The sequence below is a fragment of the Vidua chalybeata genome, chromosome 22 (genome assembly GCF_026979565.1).
Source record: "Vidua chalybeata isolate OUT-0048 chromosome 22, bVidCha1 merged haplotype, whole genome shotgun sequence".
Classification (NCBI taxonomy): domain Eukaryota; kingdom Metazoa; phylum Chordata; class Aves; order Passeriformes; family Viduidae; genus Vidua; species Vidua chalybeata.
In genome coordinates, this window is record NC_071551.1 from 7104884 (window position 1) to 7125387 (window position 20504).

Here is a 20504-nt window from a genome sequence, read left to right on the forward strand (position 1 = left end):
GAGGAACACCTCAGTAATGCAGAGCTGCTGCGGGGGGGAAAGGCGAGGACACAGAACAAACCAAACCCCACAAAACACCTCTTTAGGGCGGGGGAAAGCCACTGTTAACACCTGGAACTGGCTGCTGTGGGGTGCTTGGACCAGGAGAGCACAAGGACATTTATAGGGATGAGAACGCCCAGGATTCTCAGGCAGGGAGTTTATGAGGGGTATGAGCTGCTCTGCTCAGGGCGTGGAGAATGGAATTGCCAGGAGAAAAAAATATTTCTCCCAGGAGCCTGTCATGACAAAATCATCTGTCCTGTGGGCTTGGGGCTTTTCCCTGGCGGATTTGATGGATATAACTCTTGCTCCTGCCCACAGCAGCTGGGACAGCACATGGACTGGCAAAGGAAAAATGGATTAAACAAAACCACGGTGGGGAGCACAGGCCGAGGGGCCAGGGAGCAGCCAATTCCCTGGGGAATAGCCCAGGGCTGAGGGAGCAGGCAGGGAAAGGAGCAGAGTCACAGCAGGGCCCCACACGCTCCCTACAAAGCCTCCAGCACATCCAGGGAAGCAGGAGAAGCTCGGGATGTGCACGGGAAGTTATCGTGCCAAGGAGATGCTTTAAACCAGCAGAGCCTGCACGGGGAGCAGGCAGAGGCTCTGCAATCATTTCCACACATCTCCCTTCCCAATTTCCTGTTCCCCTGGCTGTTCCTGCAGCTGCACCCCTCGGCTTGGGCAGGGGACAGCTCTGGCTGCTCCCTGCACAGCCCCAGAGCCCAGGCTGATCCCTGTCACAGCCACAGCAGCAGTGGCAGCCCCAGAGCCAGGATGGTTTGGCTGCAGCTCTCCAAGGCTCCCCACAACCCAGAGGGGGCTCTCAGGAGATCCTGGAAGAGCGGCTGGACCAGAGGAGCTCCAGTGGTCCCTCCAACCCGACCCCTCCTGGGGTTCTGTGGCGGCTGCTGCCTCTGCCAGCTCTGCCCGTGCCTCTGGAGCAGGGACAGTGCTGCTCCTCTCTCCTCACACCTCCTTGCCAGCGCTCTGTTCCCACCCAGACCCCTCAGGACACTCACCAGACCTTCCCCAGGTCCACCCTGGGTACCTTCAGCCAGGGCTGGTGTCCAGCTGTGCCCCCCGGCCCCAGCCCAGCCCTGCCACCCCTCAGCCATGACCCTGGCAAGGGTTTCTGGGGCTGCTCACGGTCCCTTCCCCTCAGCGTGCCCCGAGCAGCCCCAGCACTGCCCACCCTGAGCTCCCCGGGGCAGAGGGGCTCCTGCCCTCCCTCCTGTGCCCCCTTGGGAGGACAGTGCTCAGCCTGGTGTCCCCCCCTGCTCTGGCAGCCGGGACAATGAGAACAAATGGGTGCCAGGCGGCCGCAGGGCCGCACCTTCCATCCCAATAATGACATGTCAGCTCTGCGAGGAGCCACAAAGGGCAGCAGCCATTCCCTGGCAGGCCTGCTCTGGCTGCCTGGCTGATAAATGATGGTCCAGCGGGCTGCTAATGGATTAGGGAGCGTTCCAGCAGCTGGGGCCCGGCGCGCGGGGCTGGAAGGAATCCATCGTCCCAGGACAGGTGTCCCGGCACAGCCCAGGCACCAGGCACAGCCCATTCATAATCCCCTCCCTCCTCCCGAGACCCAGCTGCTCCAGAAGGAGAAGGCAGAGGCTGGAGGGGCCACGGAGAGCAGAGCTCCCGGCGCTGCCAGCCCTGGGCTGCGGCACGAGCGGCTCGGCGGCGCGGGCACGGCCCGGCCCGAGCTCCTGGCACCACAGGGGGACAGCTCGGGCGCCAGCTGGGCACGCAGTGCCACCCCTGGCAGCCAGCCCACCTCCGGGTCCGATCAGCTCTGCCCCCATTCCCGTGCCCAGCCCCTTCCCCGTTCCCTGAGCACCCCTCCTGCCCCCCGGGCGAGGGCTGGGCTCGGGAGCAGCACAGGGCTGCGTTAATTGCTCTCCAGACTGCAATCAATAGAAGGATTTTAGCCTCCTGCACACTCCATCCTTCACCTTTTCCAAAGGACGGGGCTGCAGAGGGAGGAGGAGGAGGAGGAGGAGGCTGAAACCTTGAGGAGATGAGGTCATCGAGCCACAGCCCCAGAAGGCAGCTCCGGGAATGGAGCCGGCTCTGGGAGGGACAGAGCAGGGACAGGACAGGGACACGACAGGGACAGAGCAGGGACAGGACAGGGAAAGGAGAGGGACACGACAGGGACACAGCAGGGACAGAGCAGGGACAGGACAGGGACACGACAGGGACAGAGCAGGGACAGGACAGGGAAAGGAGAGGGACACGACTGGGACAGAGCAGGGACAGAGCAGGGACAGGACAGGGAAAGGAGAGGGACACGACAGGGACAGAGCAGGGACAGGACAGGGAAAGGAGAGGGACACGACAGGGACAGAGCAGGGACAGAGCAGCTCCTCCTCCTCCTCCTCCAACTGCTCCAAACTCAGCGTCCTTCTCAGCTGGATGCTTCTCCCCTCTGCTCTCCTCCCCCTCACCTGCCTTGGCCGGGTGGTTATTCCATAATTCCAGTCTCCAGGCCAGGGTGAACCTCGCAGCCCTCCCGAGGGAGCAGTCCCTGTGCAGAAGGGGGCTGCAGGAATTGTGTGGCACGGGGGGAGAGCTGGGAGCGGCCCTGCCTGCTGGCCCTCGGGTGCTTTGTGTTCCCCCAGAGCCACAGAATGCATTTTTCACTCACCCCGGGATGGCTGCAGCCCTCGGATCAATACAACCCTCGATATTTCAGCTGCTGAAGTCCCCCCTCAACCCCAGAGTTGCATCCTCCACGCCTCCCTGTCCTGCCGAGGCTTTGCAGGTGGGAGGATTTGCTCTGGAGCAGCACAGCGGGGCCCAAACCCACAGGGAGAGCTGTGAGAAACCAGCCAGAAGCCAAAGAGCCCTCGGGAAAAGACCTCCAGCCCTGGCACAGGCTGCACAGCCTGGGAGGGGAGAGCAGGGAAACCCAGCCCCGGAGCCGTGCCGGGGCCTCGGGATGTGCTGGGGCTATAAATCCGAAGTGCTAATAACAAATGGGCTATTACAGCAGCTCACACGCTGCTGGGGGAGGGAGGGAGGGGAGGCAGCCCCAGCCCAGGCCGCCCCGCAGAGCTCTCACCAGCCACGAGCACCACGGAGCTGAGCCCGTCCCTCTTTAATGGCCGGGAGGAAAAGGCTCCTGCGAGGAAGGCTGGGCAGCCCAAGGCAGCAGGAATATTTATCATCCTGGCCACCTGCCTGTCGCTGAAAAATCGCTTCCTCCCTCCTGGCTGGGAGGCAGCTCTAATGAGGGATGGGCAGCCTGCTCACAGGCAGCTCCTCGCGCGGAGAGCAGCACAGCACGGCCCCCCCTGCTCCCTCCTGTGTGCCACGAGTCCTGCCTCCTGCTAATTGCTCTGCCAGGTAATTAGCTGGGGCAGATTTGGGTTCTTGGCTGGGTCCGAGACCCCATTTGTGCCACCCCCTGCTCCTGCAGTGAGAACAGAGCTGGCAGTGACCTCCCTGCCTGCCCATCCCATCCAGCCCAGCTCTCCCAGTGCCTGTGGCACAGAAATGCACCAGCACGAGCCCAGCTGGCCCTGCCCTGGAATAGGGCACCTGGGAATCAGGCTGGAAAAGCCCTCCAAGGCCATCAAGTCCGACCTTTGACCAACGCCCACCTCGTCCCCAGCCCGGAGCGCCGAGTGCCACGTCCATCCTTCCTTGGACGCCTCCCAGGACGGTGACACCACCGTCAGCAGCCCTTCCAACACCTGACCACCCTCTCCCTGCAGAAATTCCTCCTTTCCAAACACGAGAACCTGACAAAGCAGGGGGGAGAGCCCTCAGGGCAGCCCTGCCAAACGCGCCCCTCCGCAGCCCCGGCGCCTCACCTGCATGGAAGTAGGGGCTCATGGTGTAGGGGAAGCCGAAGGGCAGCGGCTGGGGCGCGGGCAGGGAGGCTGGAGGGAGGTATTTCACCTCGGCCTTGCCGATGCCGGGCCCGAGCAGGTGGCTGGGGGACTCCGCGCTCGAGGAGCTGCAGGGCACGCTGGGCGCCGCGGCCGCCTCGCTCAGCTCCTTGGCCGCCTCGCACGCCTTGCCCGCGCCGTCCTTGCACTCCTTGAGCTCCGCTCCCGAGCCGCCCTCGGCCTTCAGCCCCTCGGCCTTGTCCTCGCCGGCCTCGGCGTCGCTCTCCGAGTCCTTCATCTCCTCGTCGTTACAGTCCTGGGCCCCGTCCCGCGCGCGCGGCTCCGCCGCCTCCCGCGCCTCGCCGGGGCCCTGCGGCTCCGCGCGGGGCTGCGAGGACTTGCGGCCGCCGCCGGCCCGCCGGGGCTGCTCCTTGGGCGGGGTGGCGGCGCCGGGGCCGCCGGGGGTGAGGGACAGCAGCGGGGCGTTGTTGTGCCGCAGCACCAGCATGGCGTTGCGCCGCGACAGCTCGTCGCGCAGCGCGTGGCCCTCGGGGACGTCGTGCACGCTGCGCAGCGCGGGGTGGTCCGGGGGCAGCGCCGGGTGCAGGCTCAGGGGGTCTCCGGCCAGCAGCCTCTGCCGGTGCAGGTTCTCCAGCTCCTTCTGGCGGATGAGCTCGGCCGACATCTCCAGCCTGGGTGGGGACAGGGAGTTTTGGCGCGGGGTTGGAGGAACGTGCTCCCCCACCCCCGAGCCTTGCAGGAGCCAGGTGGCAGCTCCACACCTGCACAGCCTTCCCACGGGCCTCGCTCGGGCCCTGCTGTGCCGTCTGTGCCCAGCTCGCCCCACACCAGGACAAACCCAGCCCTTCCCACTCCTACCTGGCCAGGTTTTGCTTCCGTAGCATCTCCTGCTGCCGTGCAAACATCTCCGCCTGTGCCGGCTGGAGGAACCCGTAACCTGGGCAGGGAGAACGCTGCGGGTTACTCATGTCAGCGCGGGCCCTCGGCTGCCTCAGGGCCAGCTCCCCAGAGGGAGAAAGGGCACCTGAGCTCTGCTTTTTACTCCAGAGCTCAGCTACCCCTCACTGCCACGGCAGCGTGGCCAGAACACAGGGCCAGGAAGAGCAGCCAAGGAATCTGCTCCTCTCGCTGCAGAACCGGGGGGAAGTCGGCACAGCAGTCATGGGGAGACACAGAAAACGTGGGTGGGCTGCTTGGCTGCAGGGCACATTGTCACAGGCTGCACCTCTGCCCTGCCCTGGCTGCCCACAAGCGTCACCTGAGCGCTCACCTGGCGTCTGGCACAGCGCCGAAGGCACCCCGAGGAAGGGAGGTCTCAAGTGGGGCCCCAGGGCGATGTGGGGAGCGTTCTGGGGCGACAGCAGAGGCGGTGGGTGGGAAATCTCCCTGCAGGAATCACAAAATAAAGCCGTGTTGAAAACCCAGAGGCTCCGAAGGGCCCTGGCTCGGGAAGAACATCTTGGATGCAGATGAGCTGCATCCTGCCCCAGAGGCCGCTCTCTGCCTCTTCACCCTCATGCAGAGCTTCTAAAATGGAGAGAAAAAAGCAAAAGCAGCACAACCAAAAAGGGAAGAAAGCAGCCAGGACTCCACAGGTCCCACACATTTCCCACCTTTGCTCCTGTGGCCTTTCAGCCGGGCTGTCCAAAGGATTTTTCCTGTTCATGGCAGCTTAAAGGGAAAGGCTGAGGATGCTCCATCTGCCCCTCCCTCATCACATTTGGGTTTCTGCCTCGACTACCTCACACCTGAGAAGGAATTCTGTGCTTGGAGAGTGGGTTTGGGAAGATCTGAAGGCATCACTGGCTTGCCTTGCAAAAAAAACCCTGTCCTGGCTGGGCTAAGCTTTAATCGTGGAGAGGAAAGCTGGAAGTGAGGCAGAGGAAAATACAGGCAGGAGAGGGATGTGAGCAGGAAGGGCAGTGGGGTCAGTGGGAAGGAATCCTGCTGGACAAGGGTGGCTGAAGCCAGGCAGAACGGGTAGAGCAGATTCCAGGGGCTGGGGAAAACTCAGAGAGGCAGGACTGTGTGGTGGGAAGGGGACAATCCTGGAGAAGAGGCAGGGAAGAGAAGGGAGCACTTGCAGCAGCAGGGAAGGCAGGGGAAAAAAAAAAAAAGCAGGAAGGGAATAAGAGCCAAGGTCTCTTCCATTAGTCAAATCTGCCCTGGGAGCCTGCGAGCAAATCTGCTTTCCGGCTGCACATCTCTTAATTCCTTTTGATGGCCACTTACAACATTATTACCTTCTGCAGGGCATCCAGAGGCAGAGCCAAGTGCGGGGCCGTTTGTTTTAATTTTACAGTATCTCCCTGGAAAAAATCTGCTCCGGGAGAGGCTGGAGGCCAAGGGAGAGGGAGGCAGAAGGTGCCTGTGACTTTGCAACAAACACAGCGTGTGCAGAGGCACTGCAGTGGGGGGATAACAACGGGAGCATCCTGGCCATCCATGGATCAGCTCGTGGGCATGGATCAGCCCGTGGGCATGGATCAGTTCATGGAAATGGATCAGCTCAGGGAAATGGATCAACCCGTGGGCATGGATCAGTTCATGGGTATGGATAGCTCATGGAAATGGATCAGCTTGTGGAAATGGATCAGTTCCTGGAAATGGATCAGCTCATGAAAATGTATCAGCTTGTGGAAATGGATCAGTTCATGGGCATGGATCAGCTCAGGGAAATGGATCAGCTCATGACAATGGATCAGTTCATGGGCATGGATCAGCTCGTGGGCATGGATCAGCTCATGACAATGGATCAGTTAATGGAAATGGATCAGCTCATGAAAATGGATCAGCTTGTGGAAATGGATCAGTTCATGGAAAGGGATCAGCTTGTGGAAATGGATCCGTTCATGGGCATGGATCAGCTCATGGAAAGCCAGACAAGGACTCCTGGGCATGAAGTGAGAGCCCTTCCCAGCACAGCTTTATCCCCGTTCTCTGCAGCCACTACACAACTCTGACCCGGCTGCGCTTCCCCTCCAAAATTCCTCCTTTCGCCCAGCCCGTGCCCATCTGCCCATCCCCGCCTCCACTTCCCCGTCCGCCTCCCGTCCCCGTGGCTGTCTCCCGCCTCTCCTTCCCCTCCTCCCCGGCTGCCCTGGCTCTCCTCTAAACTAATTGCGGAGCCGGCGGTGTCTGGAGGCGCGGCGCGGATCGATCGGGGGCTGTTGAAATGTTAATGCCGCCCGTGCGCCGCGCCGCGCTCCGCTGGCAGCTCCAATTAATCTCAGGTAACGCCGCGCTCGACCTTCGGCTCCGAGCCGGGGCAGCAGCCAAGCGATGCTTATGTAATTACACCGTGAAGTGTGTAATCACCTGCCCTAATCCCCGAGGCCTCGCAATTAGCCGGGGCCGCGGTCGCCGGGCTGCCAAGTGCTGCTGCCACCCGGGCCGGCCCCGCGGATGAATAACGGACAATTAAAGCGGCGTGATGGGGGCTCCGAGGTGTCCGCTCGATCGTAATTAGCTGTAATCATGGGGAGACGAGCCTGGCAGACGTGCTGGTCGTTTTATAAGAAGCAATTTAGGAAATCAAGTCGCTGTTAACCATCGCGTGGCCGTGCCCTCCTCCCCGCCTCGGGGATGTGCGGGAAGGGATCCTGCGGGAGATCCAGGATGCCCGCGGAGAGCTCAAAAACAAAGGAGCGCCTTGATTTATGCCAGTCTGTGCCCAGGAAGCAGAGGGTGGGATGGGATCAGGGCTGGGCGCTGGAAAAGGAAAGGTTCTCCCTTCGGTGGCAGCCCAGTGCTCATCCCAGGTTGTTTTTATGCTTTCGTGCTCTGATCCCTGAGGAATTCGCATCTGCTCCAGACTCTGCAGCTCATTCCCTCAGAGCTTCCCTGCCTTCCTGGGCCTGCTTTGGGCCAGCCGGAGCCCTGGGGAGCCCCTGAGCTGCATGGCCACGAGGGACAGACCCTCTGTGCCACCCCTCAGAGCCACCCTGCCGGGCACAGAACCTGCTGGAGCCTGCCCTGCTCCCTGCCAGCCCCATTCTTGGCACGGGGAGCTGGCACAAGAGGGAGGCAGCAGCACCAGGTCGTGCCCTGGCACAGGGCTGGGCAGCCCTGCCAGACTTGCCAGCCAGCTGGGAAAAGAAGTGGCAAGCCCAGAGTAAAAAGCTCCCGAGACCTTAACAAAGGCTGCTGTGCTTTCAGACAGGTGTGCAGCAAACACCGATCCCTGCATCCTCTCCCAGGTGTCAGCCTCGAATCCCCCATCAAATTCCTTCCTCCTCTTCCTCCACGGCTCAGAGTCAGAATTACAGTGCCCTACTCCGAGGAGGTGAATTTAGCCCCTGGCAATTACATCTGATAAGCCTTGTCCTTCCCTGGAAGAGAGCAATTCTGTGTTGCTGCACATTCCTCCCCCTGCCCCCTTTTCCCTTTCCCCCCCTAAAATGCCAGCTGGAGGCTTGTGAGCAGGGTATTAGGGGATTTGCACTGCACGCTGCTAAATTTGATATGTCCTTTAACAGGAGACAAATGGTTCACAAGGCTTAAAAAGTATCGACTTTTCTTTAACAATAAGCACTAATGGCCTTCAAATAATCAATATTTAAAGTCATTATGGGGTTACACATTATACTGTTAAAACCAAGCCTTTCATTTTAACCCCATCATATCCTCCCAAGCCTGGAGCAGAGCTCCCCCCTGGCTCAAGCCCAGCTCTGGGGGAAGGCTGGGAGCACAGGCTGTGACTGGAGATGTGAGAGGGTCAGGAAATGCAGATTGAAACCGGCAAGGCATGGAAATAAATTTAGAACGGATGGAAGAAGTGGGGAAGGGGTGGGGGGAAGAATGCATGAAAGCTCTGCTTTCTTCTGCTCTGCATTTGATAGGAAGAGACACTTTAAACCCGAGGTAACAGGCAGGAGGCACAGAGCTCCTTGCTGCTCTGCCATCCCCAGACACTGCCAGCAAGGGAGAATAAATAAAATCAAAGGCCTTGCTGAAAAATGCTCTTTGGGATTTCCAGGCAGGAAAAGAACACGTGCTGGCCCTGGCCTGGCCATGGAGAGGGGCTGGTTTGCGCTGCCCCCTCAAAATCCAAACTGCTCCTGAAACCCAAGTGGTTAAATCAGGGCGAGCTCTTTGGCCTTTTTGCTCTGCAGCACATTCAGCCAGGTGGGAACCAGGGAGGAGAGATCCTGCCAGGGCAAAAATCAGAACATCAGAGCCTTCAGAGAGGAGAGGGGGACACAGGGCTGGGCTGGGTAAGAGCAGGAGAGAGGTGGTGCCCAGAGAGGGCAGGAGCTGTGCCCAGAGAGGGCAGGAGCTGTGCCCAGGGAGGGCAGGAGCTGTGCCCAGGGAGGGCAGGAGCTGAGCCCAGGGAGGGCAGGAGCTGTGCCCAGGGAGGGCAGGAGCTGTGCCCAGAGAGGGCAGGAGCTGAGCCCAGAGAGGGCAGGAGCTGAGCCCAGGGAGGGCAGGAGCTGTGCCCAGGGAGGGCAGGAGCCGAGCCCAAGGAGCCAGCAGGGAAAAGGAAAACCTCCCCCAAAGCAGGGGGGAGGACTGAGGCGGTGGAAGAACAAACCGTAGCGACAGCAGATGGGAGGAAGGGAATCCAAAAACCCGGGCTGGGTATTTTGGGCACATCTCTGCTCAGAGGAAGCCTCTGGCTGGTGCACGGTGTCTGTCAGCTCCTGCAGGGGAGGCGCTGGGTGCCTCTCTCAGGCTCCCACCCCCAGCTCACTCCTGCCAAGGGGCTGGGCTTCCCAGGACCCCGGCACGGGGGTGCTGCTGGCACCCCAGGCTGGCAGCATTCCGTGTTCCTGGCATTGCTGCTGCCTCCCCCGGATCCCGGGGGATGAGCTGTGCTCCCCCTGCCTGCTCAGGCAGCACGGAGCCAACACCTGCCTGGCTCTGCCTTCTCCCCTGAGAGGGGCAGGACCCCCAGACCCCACACCTCACACTGCAGGCACAAAAACCAACTGCCAACAACTCCCAGCACAGAACTGATGCACCCAAGCCAGCCAAGGAGCCCCATCCCAGTGACCACAGAGCCCAGCAGCTCACCCAGCCCTGCCTCAGCTCCTCTCCAACCCCTTCCGTGTGCAGGGCATGAGAGATTTTCCCTCAAGAGGAAAATTTCCCCAGGCTCCACACAGAGAGAGAAGCAGGGATGAGCACCTGGGGGAGGAACACGCCAGGCTGAAGGACCCCAGCAGAACACTGCCAACAAATCTTGGAGACAGCAGCCAAGGAGCAGCATCCAAGCAGCTCTGCAGGGTACAGCCACCTGCCAGCTCTGCAGGAGAGGCAGCAGTGTGGGGATGGGAAGAGCTCCAGGCTGGAGTGGTTGCAGTGGCACCTTTCAGTTGTACCCTCTCCTCTTCCAAGTCTTTTTATAACACTGAACTCAACCATCTTCCCAAACAGACCACCAGGCCCTGGCACGCCAGCATCCGAGCTGAATCCATCTCCAAAGGATCTAGGAAACCAAAACCACGAAACCAAATGAATTCTTCAGACTGTGGCTTGAGACTGCTTTTGGCAAGATGTCTCAGTTTCACTGACTCCAGGGAGCAAAGAGACGAAGGGATCACTCTGCCACTACCAGGACCTTGGCCCAAGAAAATCCATATCCGTGTGTTTGTGTGCCTCATCCCCACAAAGCCAACCTCCCAGCCTGTTTCTGAGCAGCAAAAAGAACAATTAATTAATGAATGACACCCCTGGGTTTATCGGGACCTCCCGATGCTCAGCCCGCCCCTCCTGCCAGCAGCACCTCCCCTGAGCAGCCTCCACCCTTCCGTGGATGCTTTTCCAGGCAGCCCTGGGGCCGGCCTGGCTCCTCTCCAGCCCACACAGCGCTGGGGAAACGTTCCTGAGAGCGGCTGCAGGAGGCTCCTCCATCCCTGCATTCCTCCCAGGTCTGCTCAGGAGCTGGGATTTATGGGGTGGGTTAGCCAAAGTACACGCTGTGGGAGAGAGGCTTCCAGGGCTGCCCGGCCCCTCCACAGTGCAAAGGTGTTGCTGGGAGAGGAGGAAAACCAGACAGGATCTCCAAGGCTCTAAATGGGGGGGAAACTCTGGGCTCAGCACATCCATACACGCACCACAGAGCTGATAGCACAGCCTGCTCTGCCTCCACCCCACACAAAAGCCAAGAGAAGTGTAAATACCAGAGCCTTCCACCGCTCATCCCATGACATCCAAAGCCTTTGCATCCCCACAGCCCCCTCCTGTCCCCTCCATCCCTGTCAGGAACGCAAGCAGCTTTAATTTAATTTCCCTCTGAAGTTCTTGATTGCAGAGGGAATGGCTCGTGGCACAGAGCAAGATAAACGAGCTAGAATTTCCTGGGGGTGGGGGGATATCAGCTTTCCAGCACTCCGAGCAGTGGGAGAGGCAAGCTAAGGCTCTTTTCCCTAACAAAGAAAAAACTTCTTCTCTTTCTCTTCCATCTCAGAGCATTTCTCCTCCCTCATTATCCGGGGATGCTGCAAAAATGCAAACTTCAACACCTTAACTTGCTCTGTGCCTCCAAACAGGTGAGAGTGGCATCTCCAACACAGGTTTGGGATCATTCCAGCCTGGCAGTCACTCAGATTCCCCCCCCCTGTCCATACAGACTACCCCAGAGTGGGGCAGGAGCATCCCCAGCACCTGCACAAGCCCCCGAGGAGACGGTCACACCTTGCCCGGACAGATCAGCTCTGCCCAGCGCCGGGCACTGCTGCCCTCCCCCCCATGGAATGACACAATCCCAAAGGTTGGAAAATCCCTCTAAAATCACCGAGTCCAGCCACTACCCCGACACTGCCGCGCTCACCACCAAACCACGTCCCCAGTGCCACATCCACACGCTTTTTGAACACCTCCAGGGACGGCGACTCCCCAGCGGCCCATCCCAGCCCATCCCACCGCCTGACCCAGTCGCTCCCCCCCCCTTTCCCACACCCCACCCCACCCGAGCCATCCCTCCCGGCCGGTGCGAGCCCCCCGCCCCCGGGCAAACCCCGCCCCGGGGCCGTGCCCGGTACCTGTCGGGGAAGTGGCTGTCCCTGTGCTGGGGGAGGCCCTGCTTCCTGCGCTGGCTGGACGAGTTGCTGGCCGAGGGGATGTGCGCTTCCATCGCGCCCGGGGTCCGCGCCGCCGCCGCCGCCGCCACCTCCTGCCGCGCCCGGAGCAGATCTGGGGACAGCAGGGGAGCGATGAGGAGCTGCTGCTGCTGCTGCTGCTGCTGCTGCTGCCCGGCCCCGCTCCCCCAGCCCGGCCCCGCTCGGACACACGGACACGCTCACGGACAGACGGAGCCGCAGCTCCGGGGCTGCTCGCGGCTCCCCGCGGGCGACAGCGCTGCCCCGGGGCCGCTCCCGGCCGTGCCCGCAGCCCCCGGGCGACAGCGGCTCCGCTGTCCCCCCCCGTCCCCGGGGCCACCCCGCCGCTCGGGGCGGCTCTCGGGCGCCGGGGCGGCGGCGGAGCCCGGCGGGGAGCGGCGGCCCCGGCACTCACCCGGCCGAGCGGCTCCGGGCGCGATCCGCCCCCGCCGCCCAGGGAGTTTGGCAGCGGAGGAAATTGTGCAACTACGGCAGGGGGGTGGATTTGCTGTTTAATTGCCTTCCTGCCGGAGGGAGGGAGGGAGGCAAGGAGCGGAAAAAAAAGGGAGGGAAGGATGGAAGCGAGGAGAGCAGGAGGAGAGGGAGGCATTCCCCGAACTCCCTCTCCCGGTCGGTCCCGAGCGGAGCCGCGCTGGCACCTGTCCCGCTGCCGCCGTGTCCCCTCCGGCCCGGCCGGGGTTACCGGGGCTCTCTGTGCCCGGGACCCCCGTGGGGGGCTCTGCAGGGCTGAACCTGCCCAGGACAGGGAAGGGCTGGGCCCCGGAGCAGCTGAGCATGGGGTACAGAAGGGGAACCCCCTCCCAGCCCGAGCACAGCGCTGCCTGGAGACAGCTGCAGGTGAGAAGGAACCGCAGCCCTGGTTCAGCCTGGCACCGCGGCAGGACCTGTCACCTGTGTCACCCTGCCTGTCACACCTGTGTCACCCTGCCTGTCACACCTGTGTCACCCTGCCTGTCACACCCGTGCAGTGACACCTGCACAGCCCCTTCAGGGGTCAGGGCAGCCCACACAGTGCCCTGGGATGGACAGAGCAGGCAAGGCCAGAACCACTCAAGCCCACGCCAAGGAGCCCCAGGGAGGGGCAGGTGATGCAGGTACAGCCCACCTGCCCTGCCCTGGCCTCGGGGAACAACAGGTGACATGGACACCTGTGCCAGGCACACCGAGGCTTTCTCAGGGGGCTGCTCTCTCCCAGTGAAGCATCAGGAGTCCCTCAGTCCCGGTGCCTGTGTGAAATGCCCCTGCACACACAGCTCACATCCCACCCCAGAGCCTCTGCTGCCGTTCACGTGGTGCACAGGAAACATCCCCGCAGAGGAAACCTCCCTCACACCATCGCCCTGCCAAAGGAAACCAAAACACAGCTGGGGAGAGGAGCAGAGGCAGATTCACCCCCCTGAGCACACCCTGGGCAGGATCACTCGGACACTGACCCTGCAGAGCCCTCACACCCAGCAGCACACCCACCCCTTCCCACAGCTGCTTTGGAAAGCTCCTACGTTGCTGTAGGAGCATTGCACAACCCCGGCAATGCCACATTTCCCATCTCTGTGTCTCCCTTTTCCCCACCAGGCTCTGTTCCCTCGGTTCTGGAAATCCCAGCCACCCCTCCCTACTGGCACCAAGATGTGCCCAGCCCAGCCTGAGCTCCATCAATCACAGCATCAAACGTTTTGCTGATGGTCGGGGCTGGAGCCCCATGCTGGGGTGAGAACGTTCCCACAGCTGCTGTTTCTGCTGGCAGGAAGGGGGACAGCAGTGCCCAAATTTTCTAGCCGCATTCCTGCCCCTGTCCCCACGCCCCCAGCCGAGGGGACAAACACCGAAACAACAATTCTGAACTGCACAAGTACGCGAGAAACAGCCAAACACCATCAGATCACAGAACAAGCCCAGAGAATTCACCGAGCCAGGGAGACCGTGCAACCTTGCAATGTTTATAAATTAATTATCTGAAAAACCCAGGTCACTCCTGATTGCCACGGCGGCTGTAATTTAGAAGGCTGGCGTGCAGCCAGCTCCAGGAGCCGCATTGATCCTGAGTGACCGCAACAACCCCCCGCTCACACCCCCTCTCCTCTCCCCTTCCCCCCTTCCCTGCTGCCCAGGCCCCCCCGAGGATCTGTTATTTACAATCCCGCACTCTGACAGTTGGGAAATCAGATTGATTGACAGTGGGACGCTGGCGGATGGAGGTTCCAGGCACGGAGACAGACTGAATTCAGAATGTGGGATGAATGCCACTGGGAGAACGGGGGCGGAGGAGGGGGGGCTGAAAAGCAATTAAAAAAAAAAGATTTCTAAATTATTAACATTTTTTAAATTATTAATGTTATTGGTGCCTCCATGTGAGCCCGCAGATAAACTGCGCTTTGTACTGGCACTAATAATTTATAGCCCAACCAGAGCCCTGTGGTGTGGAGACAATCCAAAAATACACCAAGTTTTGCCTTGTCAGTGTTCCCCGAGCGAGTCTGGCTGTGCAGGCTCCTTCTCCCCCCCTGCCCACCCCAAAACCCCAGTGTGACCCCCCAACAAATGCTGATGAGGGAATTTAATCATCACCACAAAACCACGTCAGGCTCTCAAGGTAACGAGCTCCTCTCATTAATTTGGGGGCAGGGGGTGATCCAGCTGTCTCCCAGCACACAGCGGTGGGATGGACACGTCCCTGTGGCCAGCAGCCACCCAGGGCCAGTGTCTGTCACAACCCTGGTCACACCCCACGCTCTGTGCCCTGTCCAAGCTCTGCCCGGCTCCAGTCGTGGCTGAACACTCAGTGCCACCCTTTTGTCACACCCTGTCCCTCCCTCTGCGCGTGTTCCCACGTGTCCACGTGCCATCCCAGCCCCGTGGCACACGGCTCCCCTGACAGGAGCTGAGTTTGCAGGGGCTCTGCAGTGCCTGGCACAGCCCAGCACCAGCCCCAGCTGGTGCCACCTCCCCGCGGGGCCGGGGCAGGTTTGCGCCCGGCCTTTGCTGATAAGCAAATCCTTCCTCCACAGCAATCCCTTCCTGCCCCCAGAGAAGCCAATCAAATCAAACAGAGTGGAAAAGAAGACAGCCTCTTCATTAACCTAACAAGGAGCCCTGGGGATTCACACTCCGGAGCAGAATCCTCCTGCAGCTCCTGCTGATGCTCTGCTGAGCACTGCTCGTGCCAGCCCTGCCCACCTCGGGCAGGGAGCAGCACAGGACAGATCCTGGCACGGCTCTGCCCTTCACACACGCTCCAGCCCCCTGCACAGCAGCACCTCTGCCACGTCAGCTCTGCCTGATGCAGCTGAGTTATCTCCCTCCCCTGCGGGACAGGGCACGGCTTTGCTGGGGCAAACTGGGCCAGTGCCAGCAGGCCCTGCTCAGCCCAGGGCAGGTGAGAAGCACGCACCTGTGGAGGGATGCTCTACCTGTGGAGGGATGCTCTACCTGTGGAGGGATGCTCGTGATCCTGCAACCGCCTGGTGCCCCCTTTAGGCACAGCCCAGGACATGCTGGATGCAGCCAGCTCTCTCCAAATCCCTGGGAAAAGCTTCCAACAGCCCTGTGGGACTCATCCCGGGACTGCAGGACCTCCAGGCACTGCTCCAGCCCCAGGAGGAGGCAGCAACACCATCTGACCATTCCCATCCTGGAACGCCAGGGGTGGCTGGCACTCCAACAACTCACCCCCTTTGCTCCACACCACAACCCAAATCTCTTACTCCAGAGATTCCCAATATTCAGATGGACACAAACTCCTGAAACAACAGAAGGACTCCCCTCACCTCCCCTGCAAAGCACAGAGCACTGCAGCTGCTGACCCTCTCCAGGCAGGAAAAGCACATCCCCACGGATGGCCACAGAAGGAGCCAGCATTTACAGCCAGCCACGGGCAGACTCCTCCACAAAGATGGAGAAAAGCTCTGCAGGACCCCCTTCAGCACCACCAGGGCACGACAAACAGCCAGCACTGCAGCCCACCCACCCCTCAGTGCACACAGGGCTCAGGGACATCCCTCAGGCACATCCCAAAGGAGTCCAGGGCTCAGGAACATCTCCCAGGCCCATCCCAAAGGACTCCAGGGCTCAGGAACATCTCCCAGACCATCCCAAAGGAGTCCAGGGCCCAAGAACATCTCCCAGGCCCATCCTAAAGGACTCCAGGGCTCAGGAACATCTCCCAGGCCCATCCCAAAGGAATCCAGGGCTCAGGGACTTCTCCCAGACCCACCCCAAAGGACTCCAGGGCTCAGGAACATCTCCCAGACCCATCCCAAAGGACTCCAGGGCTCAGGAACATCTCCCAGACCCATCCCAAAGGACTCCAGGGCTCAGGAACATCTCCCAGACCCATCCCAAAGGACTCCAGGGCTCGGTACTTCTCCCAAAGGAGTCCAGGGCTCGAGGACTTCTTCCAAATGAAACCAGGACTCAGGGACATCTCCCAGGCCCATCCCAAAGAACTCCAGGGCTTGGGGCCATCTCCCAGGCCCATCCCAAAGAACTCCAGGGCTCGGGGCCATCCCCCAGGCCCATCCCAAAGGAGTCCAGGGCTCAGGAACATCTCCCAGACCCATTCCAAAGGAATCCAGGGCTCAGTACTTCTCCCAAAGGAGTCCAGGGCTCGAGGACTTCTTCCAAATGAAACCAGGACTCAGGGACATCTCCCACGCCCATCCCAAAGAACTCCAGGGCTCGGGGCCATCCCCCAGGCCCATCCCAAAGGAGTCCAGGGCTCAGGAACATCTCCCAGGCCCATCCCAAAGAACTCCAGGGCTCGGGGCCGTCCCCCAGCCCACCCCCCGTGGCAGCAGAGCCCGCCGCCCCCGTGGGCAGCCCTACCTCCGTGGCTGGGCACTGCCATGCTGTTGGCCAGCTGGTAGAGGCGCTGCTGCTGCTGCTCCTCGAAGGTGCCGTGCTCGTTGAGGGCCGACATCATGCGCCTGTAGTGCTCCTCCGGGGTCATCTGCGCCACCTCCTCCAGCAGCGGCGTCTGCGACGTCTCTGGGGAGCACAGACACGCGCCTTGCTGCCATAAAGCAGGTGTGTGGATGGTCTCAGTTCAGTCAGAGAGAAAAGGAGAAAGATTTCTGCCAGGCTAAGTCTGGGGAAAAGTCCGAGAGGAAGGTAAACTATCTATTATCTCTCGTTCTGCTCGTACTGCTCATGGATGTGTTCTGCCACCGTGTGCTATTCACAGGGCACCAATGGTGTGAGATGTTTTCACTTTAAGACCAATGGAATTAGTCTTGACGATGTTCTCTACAAAAGAGCGATGCATTTTGAATAAACGTTCTCTCTTTGCCTCCTGATCTTGGGGGTCTCATTTTTCCCGTCCCTGCCTCAACAGCGACACACGAGGGGCTCAGGTTCTCCCTGCAGAAAAGCTGGGTCTTTATTCACATTTAGTTCGTGTTTATAGGGAATGTCAGGAGGGGCTGCCTTACGCTGCACCAAGGGAAACTCAGGCTGGATATCAGGGAGAAGTTTTTTATGGAAAGGGTGATAAAGTTCTGGAATGTTCTGCCCGGGGAGGTGGTGCAGTCACCATCCCTGGGTGTGTTTAACAAAGCCTGGATGTGGCTCTGGGTGCCAGGGTTGAGTTGAGGTGCTGGGGCTGGGTTGGACTCGATGGTCCTGAAGGTCTCTTCCAACCCAGGGATTCTGGGATTCTGTGTTAAACTGAACTGGTCAGCAATGCAGGGAAACCCAGTTCACTGGCTGGCAAGGGCTGCTGGGTATGTCTGTCACATTTTCTCTCTCTAGATACGTTCACACATTTTCTCCACTGATTTTGATGGGACAGATTTTCTTGTTTTCGCAGGTGTAGACTGCTTTTCTCTACAAGAAGAGTTTGTTAAATGTTTTTCATTCCACTAATTTTTCCTTATGAGATCTTATAAAGCCTGTTGGGAATTCAGAACTCAGCAGAGCAAGGCCTGATAGTGCTGCCACCACCAAGGGACAGCACTGCCACAACCCCCAGGGACAGTGCTGCCACACCCCAGGGACAGTGCTGCCACCCACACCATGGACAGTGGTGCCACACCCAAGGGACAGTGCTGCCACCCCCAAGGGACAGTGCTGCCACCCACACCAGGGACAGTGCTGCCATCCACCCCAAGGGACCGTGCTGCCACCCACCCAAGGGACAGTGCTGCCACCCACACCATGGACAATGCTGCCACACCCCAGGGACAGTGCTGCCACAACCCCAAGGGACAGTGCTGCCACAACCCCAAGGGACAGTGCTGCCACCCACACCATGGACAGTGCTGCCACCCCCAAGGGACAGTGCTGTCACACCCCAAGGGACAGTGCTGCCACCCCCAAGGGACAGTGCTGCCACCCACACCATGGACAGTGCTGCCACCCCCAAGGGACAGTGCTGCCACCCCCAAGGGACAGTGCTGCCACCCACCCCAAGAGACAGTGCTGCCACCCACCCAAGGGACAGTGCTGCCACCCACCCAAGGGACAGTGCTACAGCGCTGCCACCCGCCTGCCCAGCCCTCGAGGGACATCTCGGGGCAGGCTGTTCCCCCTCTGGACCGTGCCCGAGCACCCTGGGGCCACCCAGACCCCCCCTCCCTCCCCGTGCGCGCAGCCCAGCGAGTGCAGGATCCCAGCCCGGCAGGGAGGGAGGGAGGGAAAGCCGCAGGGGTTTTGTGTTTACTGTAAGCACAGCTCTCAGTAATTACTGCTCTCGCCTTGGCTGCTCCAACACTGTTTTATCTTGGATCTTTCCCACAGGCAAAGCCTTTTCATTACTCGGGGAGGAACTCCCAGGCACAATGTGGGCAGGCACGGGGGGAAGCGGGGGGTGACAGGGCTGGCAGTCACAGGGGGTGACAGGGCCACCCTCCCGTGCGTGCCCCAACTCCTGCTGCTCCTCCAGCCTCCTCCTGCTGCAGGGCAGGTGACGCTGCTGCAGGACTGGCCCCAAAGGCACGGGGGTGGCACTTGTCACAGCACGGGCACTGAAATGCTGCTGGGAGGGGCCGTGGGTGTCTGCCACAGGTGAGGGAAGGGCTCCCATCAGGAAAGGTGAGCGTGGGGCAGCCAGAAACAGCCCAGGAGACAGCGGGGCTGGGGAACGAGGCAGCTCAGGGACTGCTGCTGCCTTTGTGTGACACCCAACCCACGGGGCTCGGCCTTTGGGGGATGAAGCTTTCCACAGGCTGTAATGAAACCACCAAAACCCCAAAATACGGGAGGGAAACATCATCATCATCATCATCATCATCATCATCATCCCAATAATAATAAAATATAAGAATAATAAAACATAAAAATAAGTAACAATGAATAATGAGTAACGATAATAACAATAATAATGATAGTAATTATAGTGATTATAACAACAACAACAATAATAATAATAATAATAATAATAATAATAATAATAATAATAATGATGATAATAATAATAGAGTCTGAGCTGCACCACATTTCAACACCAAGGGCTGCATCCCTGGCTCCCAAGTGCAAGAGGGAAATGATTTCAGCTCAGCTCAGCCCTCAGCACAGCGCTGAGCAGCCTCAGCTCGTGCCCCAGTGACACACATCTGCACCCTGCTGCCTCCCTGGGCACATCCCAGCTTCAGAGGCTGCTCCCGGCCCCGCTGGGATGGGGAGCTGGCTTCCCACGCCGCCCTGGGTCCCCCAGCCCCAAAAACCAGACCCCAGAGGCTGGGGCTGCTCTGGGAACAGCCGTGCTCTGCCTGCTCCCTCAATCCCACCCCAAACCTGCAGGACACCCATGGAAGCAGCAGGGGAGGGAGGAGAGGGCAGAATTCCCTTCCAGGTCTGCTTCCCACCAGGGAGGATTCCCTCCTCCTCCCCCAGGGATGCAGAAGCTCACTGTTTCAGTTCCCTCCTGAAGCTCTTACCCAAAGGTCTCAGGAGCAAAGCCACAGACCTGATTTAGAAAAACACTGATTTCCCCCCCCACCACAAAGCTGTGTCATTAGAGCAAAAAAAGGGAGGGGGGAGGGGATTTAATAACACTTAATTACCATAAACTCCATCGGATCAGCCGCAGAGCAGATTTCAGGTGCAAGGAGGGGAGGGAGAATGGGGGTGGTGAGGGGAGGCTAAGAGGAAGGAGGAATCCAGGGAAAGGCTGGATTTCCATGCTTAAAACTTGGAAGATTTCACATGACTCAGCCAGCAGTAATTCCAGCTTTGCTGGAGCTTTGCTGTCTGCTTTTGTCATTACCAGGGGTAATGCGGGAGACTGATCTCGCCAGATCTGCTGCAGCCGCCAGGTGTGAAATGGACTCTGGCACAGCCCTGGCGAGGCAGAGCCAAGCCAGGCATCTGCTGGGCCCTCTGCAGACCCAGCACATCCCCCTGAGCAGCCCAGCCCAGCCTCTGCCAGGGCCCTGCTGGCACAGCCACGGGAGCTCGGGCTCTTGGGCACTCAGGTTCTGCAGACCCAAGGACGTTTCAGAGCTGCACGGCCTCTCCAGGACATTTTCTCAGGCTCATCCTCCCCAGGCAATCCCAAACAAGACAGGAGCACCCAGCCTGTCCATCCTCCTCTCCTGCCCCA

General features: G+C 60.1%; 1 protein-coding gene across 2 annotated transcripts in view; it reads right to left on the minus strand.

Moving 5' to 3' along the window:
- The window catches only part of SAMD11 (sterile alpha motif domain containing 11), a 77252-nt gene that overhangs the window by 5915 nt on the left and 50833 nt on the right, over positions 1-20504 (minus strand). For both annotated transcript variants that reach the window (XM_053962809.1, XM_053962810.1), the window contains 5 exons: positions 16790-16951; positions 11891-12041; positions 5176-5291; positions 4764-4842; positions 3867-4576 (listed from right to left, as the gene is read on the minus strand). In XM_053962809.1, coding sequence (XP_053818784.1) covers positions 3867-4576; positions 4764-4842; positions 5176-5291; positions 11891-12041; positions 16790-16951 — 1218 coding nt within the window. The remainder of the gene's footprint in view (positions 1-3866; positions 4577-4763; positions 4843-5175; positions 5292-11890; positions 12042-16789; positions 16952-20504) is intronic.